Source organism: Podarcis melisellensis (assembly GCF_964234715.1).
Source record: "Podarcis melisellensis genome assembly, chromosome: 1".
NCBI classification, from domain to species: Eukaryota; Metazoa; Chordata; class Lepidosauria; order Squamata; family Lacertidae; genus Podarcis; species Podarcis melisellensis.
Window position 1 is genome coordinate 75,014,574 of NC_138528.1, and position 12,282 is coordinate 75,026,855.

Genomic DNA, 12,282 nt, shown 5'->3' on the forward strand with positions numbered 1-12,282 from the left:
ACTTTGCTTCCCACAGTGAAGGAACCAGCAGAAGACCCTCAGAGGAGGACCTTAGTGTCCGGGCTGAATGATGGGAGTGGAGATGCTTCTTCAGGTATACTGGGCCAAGGCTGTTTCGGGTTTCCCATAGGCATCTGGTTGGCCATTGTGAGAACAGAATGCTGGAACAGATGGGCCATTGGCCTGATCCAGCAGGGTATTATTATTATTATTATTATTATTATTATTATTATTATTATTATTATTATTATTATCTTAAGCTGACTTACAGAAAATTGTGGAATTCCCTCCCTACAGAGGTACATCTTTACTGCACAGCTTTCAATGTACGCTAAACAAGCATTCTTTTACTGCAGCATTTGAAAGTTAAGCTATTTTGTTTTCTAAGACCCACCTCCTTTGCTGAATTTACAAAGTTATGGCTCACTTGGAATGATTTTATTGGTTTTGTCATTGTAACTTATTTTTTTTTTTAGAATTTTATATTCTATTGTTGTAATCTGCCCTGTGATCTTATGGAGAATGGTGGCAAATAAATATTATAAATAAATAAGCAAACAGATAAAATTCCATGCACCCCTGAGAATTTCTGATCTTCTGAGGGTAAATGTTCACAATGACAAACACAATGCCTGATCCAGGCAAAAACAGTCAGGACCAGAAACAGCTTTGGTGAGTGCAGCAGCTGTAATTAAATGCCAAGGCAATCATCACCATTCCTGAAGGACTGCATACATGTACGCAAGTATGCCACAGAAAGGTGAGGCCCACTCACTCGAACAAGGAATTAAATATGGAAAAGGCCTTTAGCCAAAGCAATATTTTAAATAATTAATAATTCCTAAAATAAACAAAAACGTTATCAGGTTGATTTTAGCAGTCAATGCAGGGAAAATTAGGAATAAAAACAAAATAAGTTAAAAAATGCGTAACAAAAGTTCTACCGCTATTCAAGTATGCATATTAATGAGGTTTAGTAATGTAAAGCTGGTTTAAGAAACTTACTGTGCGATTTAAGCATTCAATGTATTTAACTGATCCATGAGTGATTAGTTCATTCAAGCAAAGCAGAATCATGAAATAAAAATTCATTACCTGAAGTGGATCCTGTAGTAGTGGTGGTGGTTGGAGTGGTGGTTGGCGTAGTGGTTGTTGCTGTAGATGTAGTGGTTGGAGTGGTAGTTGGTGTAGTTGTAGGTGCAGTGGAGGTAGTAGTAGCAGTGGTAGTTGGCGTAGTAGTAGGTGGTGTGGGGGTAGAGGTAAGTGCTGAGGTAGTGGTAGAAGTGGTAGTGGTGGAAGTGGTAGTTGGTGTAGTGGTAAGGGTATCCCAAGGTGGTGTTGGAATGGTAGTAGTAGTAGTTGGTGGTGTCGTGGTTGATGGTGTGGAAGTAGTAGTAGGAGTTGTGGTGGTGGTAGATGGAGTAGAAGTAGTGGTAGAAGTGGTAGTTGGTGTAGTTGTGGTAGGAGTTGTGGTTGATGGTGTAGATCCGCAATCAATCTTGCAGCATACCCTGATCTCATAGTTGAGACACATATCTACAGGGTACAGAGGCCCGGGAGTCTGATCTTTATTGTGACAAATAAGTCCAGTCGAAACATCACATTCCACTTTTTGCCCCAATTCCTTGAAGGAGTAATTAGGAAATTTCACTGCTCTGCATGATATGTTTTCTGGCTTTGCACAGATCACTTTGCCGGCTGCCCTGATGTTGTCATAGGTTTCATAGTCACCATACTGTGGACCATAGTGTGGGAAACTGACATCAATCCATTCAGACCACTCACATTCTTCAGTGGGGATACAAGCTGCAGTAAAACAACAACAGATAGAAATAGCTCAGCGATTGCCCAGATTATTCTGAAAGTGATATATAGCAGGAAACTGTTGCTCCAGTTGTGCAAACACTGTCATAATAAATACAAAGCTGAATTTTTTAGAAACATTTTTTTAATGTACAAAGCTAAAATAAACTGTGTGTTAGTTGTTAACAACAGCATTAATAATCTCACAGCCTATTAAAACACTTGCTCAGTAATATAATTGATTTCCTCAGAAGCAAACCAAATTAATCCTTTTTATTTTGCTATCTTATCCTGCCATTTTATTCGGAAATTTACAGAAACTTGTTTGGAAAAACCTATTGTTATTTTTTGACCGGATGCTTTAAGGCCTCATTTGTGACCAGAAGACAGTCACAGACCTCCAGAATCAAAGTCCTTCTGGTGTCCTTATCCCCTTTCCCTGCATTCCTATGCACCCATGATTCTCCTCCTTGGCCTCTGCCCCTGCTTCCTCTGAAGGCTCATCTACACTTCTGCATGTCCAGAGATTTCCAGATACCGGTCCAAGATGCTTTTCTTTTCTCCTGCTTCTTTCCCCATGAAAACCTGGTGTTTATGCTGAATCGGGACAGCCGTCAATCAGGTTTTCTGCAGATTGATGTTTGCTCTGATTCAGCAGTAAACAGCATGTTTTCCCAGGAAAAGCAGTGGGACAACAACAACAAAAAGCCTTTCAGACCCATGTTTGGAAAACTCGGGACAATCGGAGGAAGTCATGGGACAAAGGGAAGTGTGACTAAGCTGACTCTCCTGCCTTCCCCCTACTTTCCCCAGGTCTCCTTCTCCACCCCTCCTCTTACTCAGGCTCCTTTTGCTCACATTGCCTTACTGTGCTCTCTTCCTTTCACAACCCTGGCTCTTATTTTTAAGCAACCCTCTGTTTATGACATCACCACCATTCAGCCTCTGTGACATCACACTGCTTGGCAAATTGGGGCCAGGTGCTTCATCACTACTACAACATTCCAAAGTGAACCATAGTACAGTGGTACCTCGGAACTTGAACAGCTCCGTTCTCAAACGTTTCAGTTCCCGAACGCCGAAAACCTGGAAGTAAGTGCTCCGGTTTTTTAACATTCCTTGGAACACAAACGTCCGATGCAGCTTCCGCTGTGCAAAAACCTAGCTGTCAGCTAATCGGAAGCTGCGCCTCAGAACTCGAACGTTTCAGAAGTTGAACAGTCTTCCGGAACGGATTACGTTCAAGTTCCAAGGCACCACTGTATCATTGCTTCTGGTTTCAAAGCTTGCCTTTCTAGAACACGTACAAGAGAAGAACTAAGTAGCTGCTTTAAAATGTTCTCATGTACTGCAACATCTGCAATGGTGCCAATGTTGCAGCACGTTAGAGGCTTGTTGGTTTCTCCTGGCATGAGTTTTTGCAGTCAATGACTTGCCATATTAGCAAAGCAGAGGGGGAAAGTGGGCAAGCCTATATTATGGGTTTATAGAGCCCTTTACAGACAGACTCATCAACAGGTTGAAGAACACAAAAGGTATGCATTGAATAATTTCACTGTAAAGGTTCATTGTTAAGAGAGCATATAATGTAAAAAATGGCTATTTTCTCCTAGCCTGGAGAGCTATAAATAGCAATGAAAAGACTTGCTCTCCTCAGAATCGCCTTCTTATAAATATGCAATATACAGCAGAAGATTAATTCCCTATAGCTCAGTCAGTTACCATCCACTTAGAAAATATTATGATGGAGGAGAGGCTAACTTCCTTCTAAAAATAAACATATGCCATAAGTTATAGCACATCTTTAGTTTTTGTACTTATGTATAAAGACTGTTGTGATTAGTGGCGAGGTCAGTGCAAGACACGAAAAAAGAAAAAGAGTGTTGTAACGTTATTCAGCCATTTCTATGTGAACTGTATTTTTGCAGGTTGAATGCCCACTTCTGACTGTAGGTCATGGTAAAATATTCTGCAATCATTTCCTGAGACCTGATGTTAGATATCTGCAGTATGAATCCTGTCTTAGGGGTTGGTTCTCAGAACACATTCCTTCTGCATATGATGATCCCTGGGCTTTTGAGGGTATACCACATGCCAGGACAAGTGTGATCGCAGAAGGCACAGCTATGGCCAGCAGTCACTTCAGTGATTGCAATGGGTGAAAAAAGGCTTGAGAAAACAGGCATGTTCCTGAAGCCCTTTTCAGGATTTCCTGCATCACGCAAGGAGGAAGACATTAAAACCAGGCATGGGCCTTAGTCAAAGCAATATTTCCTGTCATTCTTAATTCCTAAAAATGAGCAATCGGGCTGATGTTAGCAGCCAATAGGAGCAAACTTATGAATACACTGGTTTAAGTAAAACAAATATCTATCAATTATTATTTTTTAAAGTATGTATGTCCTTTTTAAGAGTTGTATTATTAGAATTCATTAGCATTCAGTATATTTCACTATTCTGTGAATGAATGGTCACTCATTCAAAATAATGTCAAAAAGTAACATTTAATGCATTACCTGTTGGCGTTGAGGTAGACGGCGTGGAAGTAGTGGTAGGAGTGGTAGTTGTGGTGGTAGATGGTGTAGGGGTAGTGGTAGTTGGCGCAGGGGTAGTGGTAGTAGTGGAGGGAGGCATGGAAGTAGTGGTAGGAGAGGTAGTTGTTGTGGTGGTAGATGGCGTAGGGGTAGTGGTAGTTGGGGTAGTGGTAGTAGTGGAGGGAGTAGTGGTGGGAGGCGTGGAAGTAGTGGTAGGAGTGGTGGTTGTTGTGGTGGTAGATGGCGTAGGGGTAGTGGTAGTTGGGGTAGTGGTAGTAGAGGAGGGAGTAGTGGTGGGAGGCGTGGAAGTAGTGGTAGGAGTGGTAGTTGTTGTGGTGGTAGACGGCGTAGGGGTAGTGGTAGTTGGTGTAGTGGTAGTGGTAGTAGTGGAGGGAGTAGTGGTGGGAGTAGTGATGATAATAGAATCACAAGGAATGATTTGACAACAGTTGACGCGTATCTCATAATTATAGCAGAGGGTCCAGAGACTCTGATCTTGGTCTTTGTTTCTACAAATGAGTCCATAAGTGACGTTACAGTCCACTTTCTGTCCCAATTCTGCAATATCCACATTGGGTGCATTTTTAGCCCTGCACTCTATGTTTTGCGGAGCTGATGGACAAAAGTCGCTTCCGTCTTTAATTCTTATGGCATCATATGTCTCAAAGTCACCACCTTCTGGTCCTTCTTCGGGTACACTGACATCATACCATTTACTCCATTCACAGGCAAGCATTAAGCACTGAGCTGCAAGACAAATTTGAAAGTCATTTTCCTGAGCTTCATTGGCAGTGGGTCCACATGAATGACCTCATGATCTAAAACCATCATTTCATGGTGGAAAAACAGATCACTGGGCAACCATCTACCCTCCCACCCCTACAGATCACAACAAAGAACATCCCAAGCTAGAAGCAAGCATCTTTATATCCTGGGATTGCTCCACTCCAGTGCACAAGGTCTTGTACACAAATTCTTTTTTCTTATTTTTGAACGCCCATCACAGTTATGTGTGCATCACTTTATTATACCATGTTCCTCTCTTTTGCATTGGCAACTTTACTACCACTATCAGAGCAGTGACCTTATATAGGGACATATCAATTTGCCCTAATCGAGTCATACTATTTGTTCATCTGACCCAGTATTTTCTGCCCTGGCTGGCAGTGACTCTTTTGGGCCTCACACAAAAATCTTTGTCCTAGTTCTTAAATGGATCCAGGGACTGAACCTGATTTTTGAGTCATGCAAAGCACATAGTCTACCACTGGACTATGGGCTTATCCCCAACTTCTTTAACAACACTTACTTGTTGAAGAGAGTGTAGTGGAGGTTGTAGTGGGAGCTGAAACAGGAGAGAGAAAAATATGATGAGAATCTTACTTTGCAATCTTACAAGTTTTGGATAGGATTATAGATTTGACATAGAGAAGGTTTCATATCATGTTGAGAGCATCAGCCTTCATTAAAGCCATTTAGCTACACATGGAGGTATAAAACAAACTTGATGTTAAGTGCAATTTTCTCTAGTAAGATAGTTAACGAATGTACATTACTATTAACAATGCTGCAAGCTTACTTGTGGTAGTAGTAGTGGTGGTGGTGGGAGAAGGAGTACTTGAAAGAGTAGTTGTGGGAGGGGCAGTTGTACTGCAGGGTCTCATGTCTTCGACTACCCAAGTGCCATTGATTGTGCATTTTATGTCGAAACAAAAAGATCCATTTCTCTCATTTATTATTATTTCTCCTTCTTCGTATTCTTTACCATCATATATGCAGCAACCTAAAGGAAGGAAAGCAGTGTGTTTAAGTTGTTCTGCTTGAATCATAATGAAAAAACAGCCAATCAAAATGTAAATGAAATAACCCGGAGTGGAAATACTGTGTTATTCCATAGGAATGTTAACTGCAGGTAAACACTGTTTATCTAAGCTGCTTATATTTGGAATATTATAAAGATGTTTTTATGTGCTTCTGCTTAGAAGGAAGTCCATTGAAACTTATGGGACCTACTCCCAAGTAAGTGTGCTTAGGCTCAAGGTGTTAGAAAGTTGAATAAATCTGTTAAGTGAGATGCATGAACTTAAGCCTCATTCATATTTGCAGCAAGCACGAAGGAAAGCTTAACTGGTTCCCTGTGGTGAGATCTCTCACCATTGTGACAGATATATGCATATTGGAATTACATGGTCTATTGATGTGGGTTCTTCCTGTATGGTCTCATTCTCAGCCAGGCAGAGGCCGCATGGATGTACACACCTGCTTAATTTCCACCATCAGCTGTTTCCCACAATAGGATAGGCTTCTTGCCACTGGGAAATGTGGCCTTAGTAAGAATACAACTAAAACACAGGGATATTAAAATAGCCCACCATGTGCTGTAGGATAATTGCATCAGCAGGGCAATCCAAAGTCCCAGCCAGGTACAGTGGATTGTGCTGGTCAGGGCAGAGGGGCTTTGGATGCTGCAGATGCAAAGCCTGCAGTGATCCACCCCGCCCCGTAATGCCTCATTTCAGGGTTTTCCACTGGCTACTGCTGGCAGTAGTTCCCCATCCACCATGGCAGAACTTGGATCCTCCACCATGGCAGAGTCCCACCATCAGCAGCGGAGAGGAAGTAATGAGTCATCCCAACCCACCAGCCATCAACATCAGGGTGGTAGCAGTAGAGTTCTGCCCTAAGGCTAAGAAGTCATTTACTTGGTGGTAACCTCCATTGAACTCAACAGGGCCTTACTTTTAAGTAAACATGTATAGAATGCATTTTAAAGTAAGATGGGCATTACGGTCTGTGACAAGTTATAAGATGAAATAAGTGCCTTATAAATAAAAACAAAATACAGGCTTACAGAAAAAATGTTTAGCCACCCCTTAGCTACTACCCTTCTTTGTGGAACAACTGCAAAGTGGGAAAAGGTTGTCCTTTTATTATTGTTATTTTTCAATGATAATTTTAAAAAGAATACAGTGAGCAGGGGACTCATTTGAAATCATTGTTCAGTCCCCCAGAGAAATGTATGGGGGAAAGTGTATGGTACTATTTTGCTTTCTGAATGGAAAAACAGCAAGATGAAATATACCTCTCCGGGGTTCACATTTCGTTTCTCCAGCATAAACACAGAAACTGAAATTTAAAAAAGAAGTTTTTCAGAAATGAAATACTTGAAGATTTGTATATTTGTTTGTTTTGTACTTCTGTTCTGTAAATGCTCAGGCTATAATTGCTCCTGCATTGTAACACTATAAATTCATTTAAAATAATATTTAAATGCATATCATTAGCAACAACATTTAACAATGCAGAAAATACAGTAATCTCTATATCCTCCTAAAGAGGCATATTTTTGTTAGTCACCCAGAAGGTTGCAAATAAAGTTGGCCAGGTGTACTTTGTCTGGGGTTGGAATTCTGAGAGAGGATCTCTGCCCAAGGAAGGGGGGAAATCTAACCTACTCTTGGACACCATGGACAATTTCATTTTAGACTTTCATAAGAAATAGTTTCCTATTCAGAACAGCACTCTCATTCATGAAAAAGGCTAGTGTGTCAGACCAAGAAACCAGCAATTTAAATATCAACACATGTACATATGTTTCCCTGCCACTGTTAGTCCATCAGCTCTCCATTCTCACATACCAATTTGTACACAGATCATCTGTGGGTATAGACTGTCCAGGTCTATAGTAAACACCATTAATATAGCAGCCACACATATCACTTGTCCCACATGTGTTGGTCTCTTCAATGTAGATAGGATTATCCGGAGGACATCGTGGGTAGCAACCTAGAACCCACAAAAATGAGATTCGTAAAATTACATTGCAGCAATGAACTTGACATAGTAGCAAAATTTGCATGCGAAAAGGGGAGCCAACTGGTGCCTTCCAGATGTTGCAGAACTACAACCATCCTTGGCATTTGCCATGCTGGCTGGGACTGAGGGGACTTGGAGTCCAGCAACATCTGAAGGGTCACAGAGTCGCCATCCCTGGCATATGGGAGGCAGTCCTAGGCTTGTGGTGTCTCAGTGTCTCTTTATAGGCTGTAAAAATGTTCTGCAAAACCTGTATATACACAGTTTCAGAGAGGCATCTAATGCATTAAGCAGGGAATGGGAGATGGGGGAAGTTGCTTTGGCCCAGTGGGTGAACTGTATTCCAAACTGCACTAACTAGAGTCTTAAAGACCAAAGCTATCGGTAACTGGCAGTTTCTTACCTTCCAGATATGGCATTGAAAAGTTGGTGCTGACTTCATTAAGGATCTTGCAGGTAACAATGTCACTTCCGCAAGGCTCATAGTGCCATTCACATATATCTGTAGGATTCCAGTACTCACAAAAGATTGCTATTGGAACAAAAGATAGATAGTTGTGATAAAAACAAGTCACAGACATATATTTGCACATAGGTCACTTAACCCATAGCTGTCAACATTTCCCTTTTTTAAAGGAAAATTCCCTTATTCTGAATAGGATTCCTCGCAAGAAAAGGGAAAAGTTGACAGCTATGCTTAACGTGCAACCATTTCTATCACCTATGGAACTGAAATTCCACTTCACTCTGGTTTAACAGAACATAGACTTATTTGGACACCTCCCTCTACGGGATTGCAATCCTATGGAAAGGGAGAGGAAGGCTGTGCCCACTGGACCCACCCCTACCACCACTCCTCCTGCCAATCTTGTCCACCTGCCACCCATGAATTGGGAAGGATGTCTGTAAAGGGGAACTTGCTGTACACAAACAGGATCTCCCTGGGATTGGGAGCCTTTGCTCCCTGTGAATGGGGCCATCATTGACTCCCACTGGAGGCAGCATTGGCCACCAATGTAGATGACTTTAAAAGAGGATTAGAAAGATACCTTGGGGTAAGGGCTACTAGCCATGACGGCTACACTCTGCATCAACATTTGGAGCTGTATGCCTCTGAATACCAGTTGTTGGAAACAACAGGTGGAATGACTGCTCTTGTGCTTGGGCCCTGCTTGCAGGTTTGCCATAGGCATCTGGTTGGCCACTGATGGAACAGGATGCTGGCCTGATCTAGCAGGTTTTACTTATGTTCTTGCATGATCAGGGCTTCAAATCATGAGAAGATCCTACATGCATACCCTAAATGTTTCCCCCTAATACAAAGCCAGTGGAGACAGTAATGATGGCTAGGTTGGCCCATGTCGAGGATGCAGGGCCAGGACTCTCTCCTCTTTGGCTCGGAGTGGTTAAGAGACTTTTTGCCCATTTGCATGCTCCCTGGGCCACTGCTCTGCTGCCCTGGGCAGCCAGGCATGAGGCCCAGGCTCCTCTGGGTGTCTCAGCAAAGGAATCTGGTCACTGCCATGGGCTATCGCAGCAGCCCTGCAGACTCCCTTCCCCAGTTGGGGAGTATTAGGAGGGTGAATAGAGCATACAGCCGGGCTTGGAGGAAAGAAAGATGGAGCGAGCTAACAGGGAGAAGGAAAAAAGAAGGAAGGGAGGAAGGAGACAGAAGAGAAAGTAGCGAGCAGAGGAAGGGAAGAAGGCAGGAAGGCAAATAGACAGAGCAAGGTGGAGGAGAAGGGGAAGTAGAGCAGAGCAGACCCGACCCAATAGCCACAGAGTAAGTCACTGACAGAGTGCAAAAGGTGCCAAAAAACTCTTTTTTAAAAAAGTTTCTGGTCCATTGCCTCTCCTGGCTTTGGAGGCACCAATATAACTCCTTGCCAAGTGTGCAAGGGAGCCTAGGTGTGCCTTTGACAGTGTGCCCAGCCCCAGTCTTGCATCATCATCACATAGTGTGGAGGCATCCCGTTTTTCTGTGAGTTAATGGACCCCCCTGGGATTCCTGTTGGAGAACAGCAAGTATAACTAACTGACCTACTGAAAACAGAATTTTATTTGGAGGCATATGTAAAAGATATCACAAAAGAACTCACATTAAAAGCCTCTTGGTATCACCTGAAATGGCTATGGGAGGAGACATTGGTACATCTCAAAATATACAGGGTGGGGCTTAGGGTTATAAAAACCAGTGCATCTAGAATTTGGGTCACTGAAAGGTATTAAGCCACTGTTTCTGGGTCATCATCCCTTTTGAATTTTATGCATACATGATAAATATTTTATCACAAAACTCACGGCATATGTCAGGAGTCCTCCAGTAGACACAAGCTCCAGCTTTGAGGCATTCTTGTGCATAGACAGCCACTGCAGTACAGAAGCACTCACAGTCGCCTCCAGAGTCACAGGCACAAGCATCATGTACACAAGCTTCATAGTACTGATCTGGAGCCACCTATTAGGGAGTCACAGAATCACAGAGCAAGGGTATTTCAATGGATCAACTACTGTATTTCTGCCATCCAATACCAGGATGCCTAACTCACCGCCATCTTTGATAATGATTCCCCTTAGTTGCCAATGTTCTTGGATGTTGCTGTACATGTACACAGCACATCCATGCCACAGTAGTATCCATCCCATTACACATCACAGCACTTCAACAAGGCATCATGAATCTATGGCCCATTTTACTTCAATTCCAATTTCAGACTTTTAAACTAGTAACATTCTGTATAGCAACAACAAATATTTGGTTTTCGGTGAAAATAATTCAGATGAATTTATGTGTTTTCATTTCAAACAGTATTTCTCAAAATAGAGTACCTGCAGAGAGTTCTGGAGAGGGAAATGGGAGCTCCATACCAACTCAAGACATGTCTAACCATGATATTTCCTTCTCCTTTTCTAGAGTTTATCCTAAGTCACATTCTCATTGGATAACATCTCTTTACAGTTAAAGTTGAAAACCACTCCACTATCCAGTTTGGAATGGAATGGGTGGTACTAAGTTAGAAATTGTCTGCAGGATATTATAGATTCATCTGATGTTGTATGTCAAGACCTTTAAAATCCATTGCACTACTTACGATCCCCCATGGTTTGCTAGGTATTTTATGTAAACTGCATATGCTCACATATGGCAATAGCTTGTTCTTTCCCCCAAGACTAGTATAGCCCAGCTTGTCCAAGTGATGAAGCAACAATACTAACTTTTGAATGACATTCTTCAAACACAACACTTTTGATGAGGCTGCATTCTTTCTCTGCCCAGGATTTGCGATGAGGTTTCTTTTCACAGGGCTCAGGGTCTACATCAACATCAGGGCATGCAGTATCCTTTTTCCATGAATTTCCAAATATCAGTGCATTATTTTCTTGGACCATGTCTCTTGCAGTGAAGTCATTACTGGCCTTGCCATCAAAGTTGCCGCATAAGCCACAGACTTTTCCCTAGAGAGAGGAAAAGTCAATACCTTAGGACTGGAAAAGATTTGCAATGGCTTAAAGTTAGCAGGAATTTTATTGTGATATATATTGCTTTGATTGTTTTGCCATTTGTTTTAGCATTACTAATTATGGATACTGTTGAGTTGGTGGGAGCAATGCCAGACCGTGGGGTCTCAAATTCCAGTGGTGCGTTGTATGATGCCACAGTTGGTGGCCCCTGTGTCTCTCGTGCCCCATTCTATTAATGATGCAGTAAGGCACACATGCTACCACAAGCAATAAAACATCTTTTTTGTTGCATTTATCTGTTAATAACAATTTTCCCATGGCATTAAAGGAATATGTTCAAGAATTACTCACTTTAAGATAGGGCGCCAGCTTGATGAAAATAGTAGTCTTCCTGTCCCAGATGAGAATAACACCATTGCTGGTTTCTATTATAATGTACAGCCCGACCGGCTCACGAATCCAGTAAGTCACAGAGCTAGTAGTATTCATCTCAATTGTTTCTATTTGTTTATCTTCCAACTTTATTTCAGTGCTCTAAAAAGACAGATATGTAACAGAAGCCCCATAACAAAAACAGACATTAGCATGTTAACCTGATACCCTCAGCTCCCCTAGAGTCAGTCTGGCTCTTTTAAACTGGATATCATGACACCAGTTCTCAAAAGTA

At 42.0% G+C, this 12,282-nt stretch overlaps 1 protein-coding gene across 1 annotated transcript in view; it reads right to left on the reverse strand.

Annotated features, from left to right (window-relative positions):
• Positions 1-12,282, reverse strand: part of MUC2 (mucin 2, oligomeric mucus/gel-forming) — a 62,900-nt gene that overhangs the window by 32,074 nt on the left and 18,544 nt on the right. Inside the window, exons 22-31 of the mRNA XM_081886299.1 lie at positions 11,967-12,149; positions 11,370-11,609; positions 10,455-10,611; positions 8,557-8,685; positions 7,976-8,123; positions 7,420-7,463; positions 5,917-6,120; positions 5,647-5,682; positions 4,320-5,084; positions 1,096-1,806 (exon numbers count right to left, since the gene is read on the reverse strand). Of these exons, the coding sequence (XP_081742425.1) occupies positions 1,096-1,806; positions 4,320-5,084; positions 5,647-5,682; positions 5,917-6,120; positions 7,420-7,463; positions 7,976-8,123; positions 8,557-8,685; positions 10,455-10,611; positions 11,370-11,609; positions 11,967-12,149 (2,617 nt within the window). The remainder of the gene's footprint in view (positions 1-1,095; positions 1,807-4,319; positions 5,085-5,646; positions 5,683-5,916; positions 6,121-7,419; positions 7,464-7,975; positions 8,124-8,556; positions 8,686-10,454; positions 10,612-11,369; positions 11,610-11,966; positions 12,150-12,282) is intronic.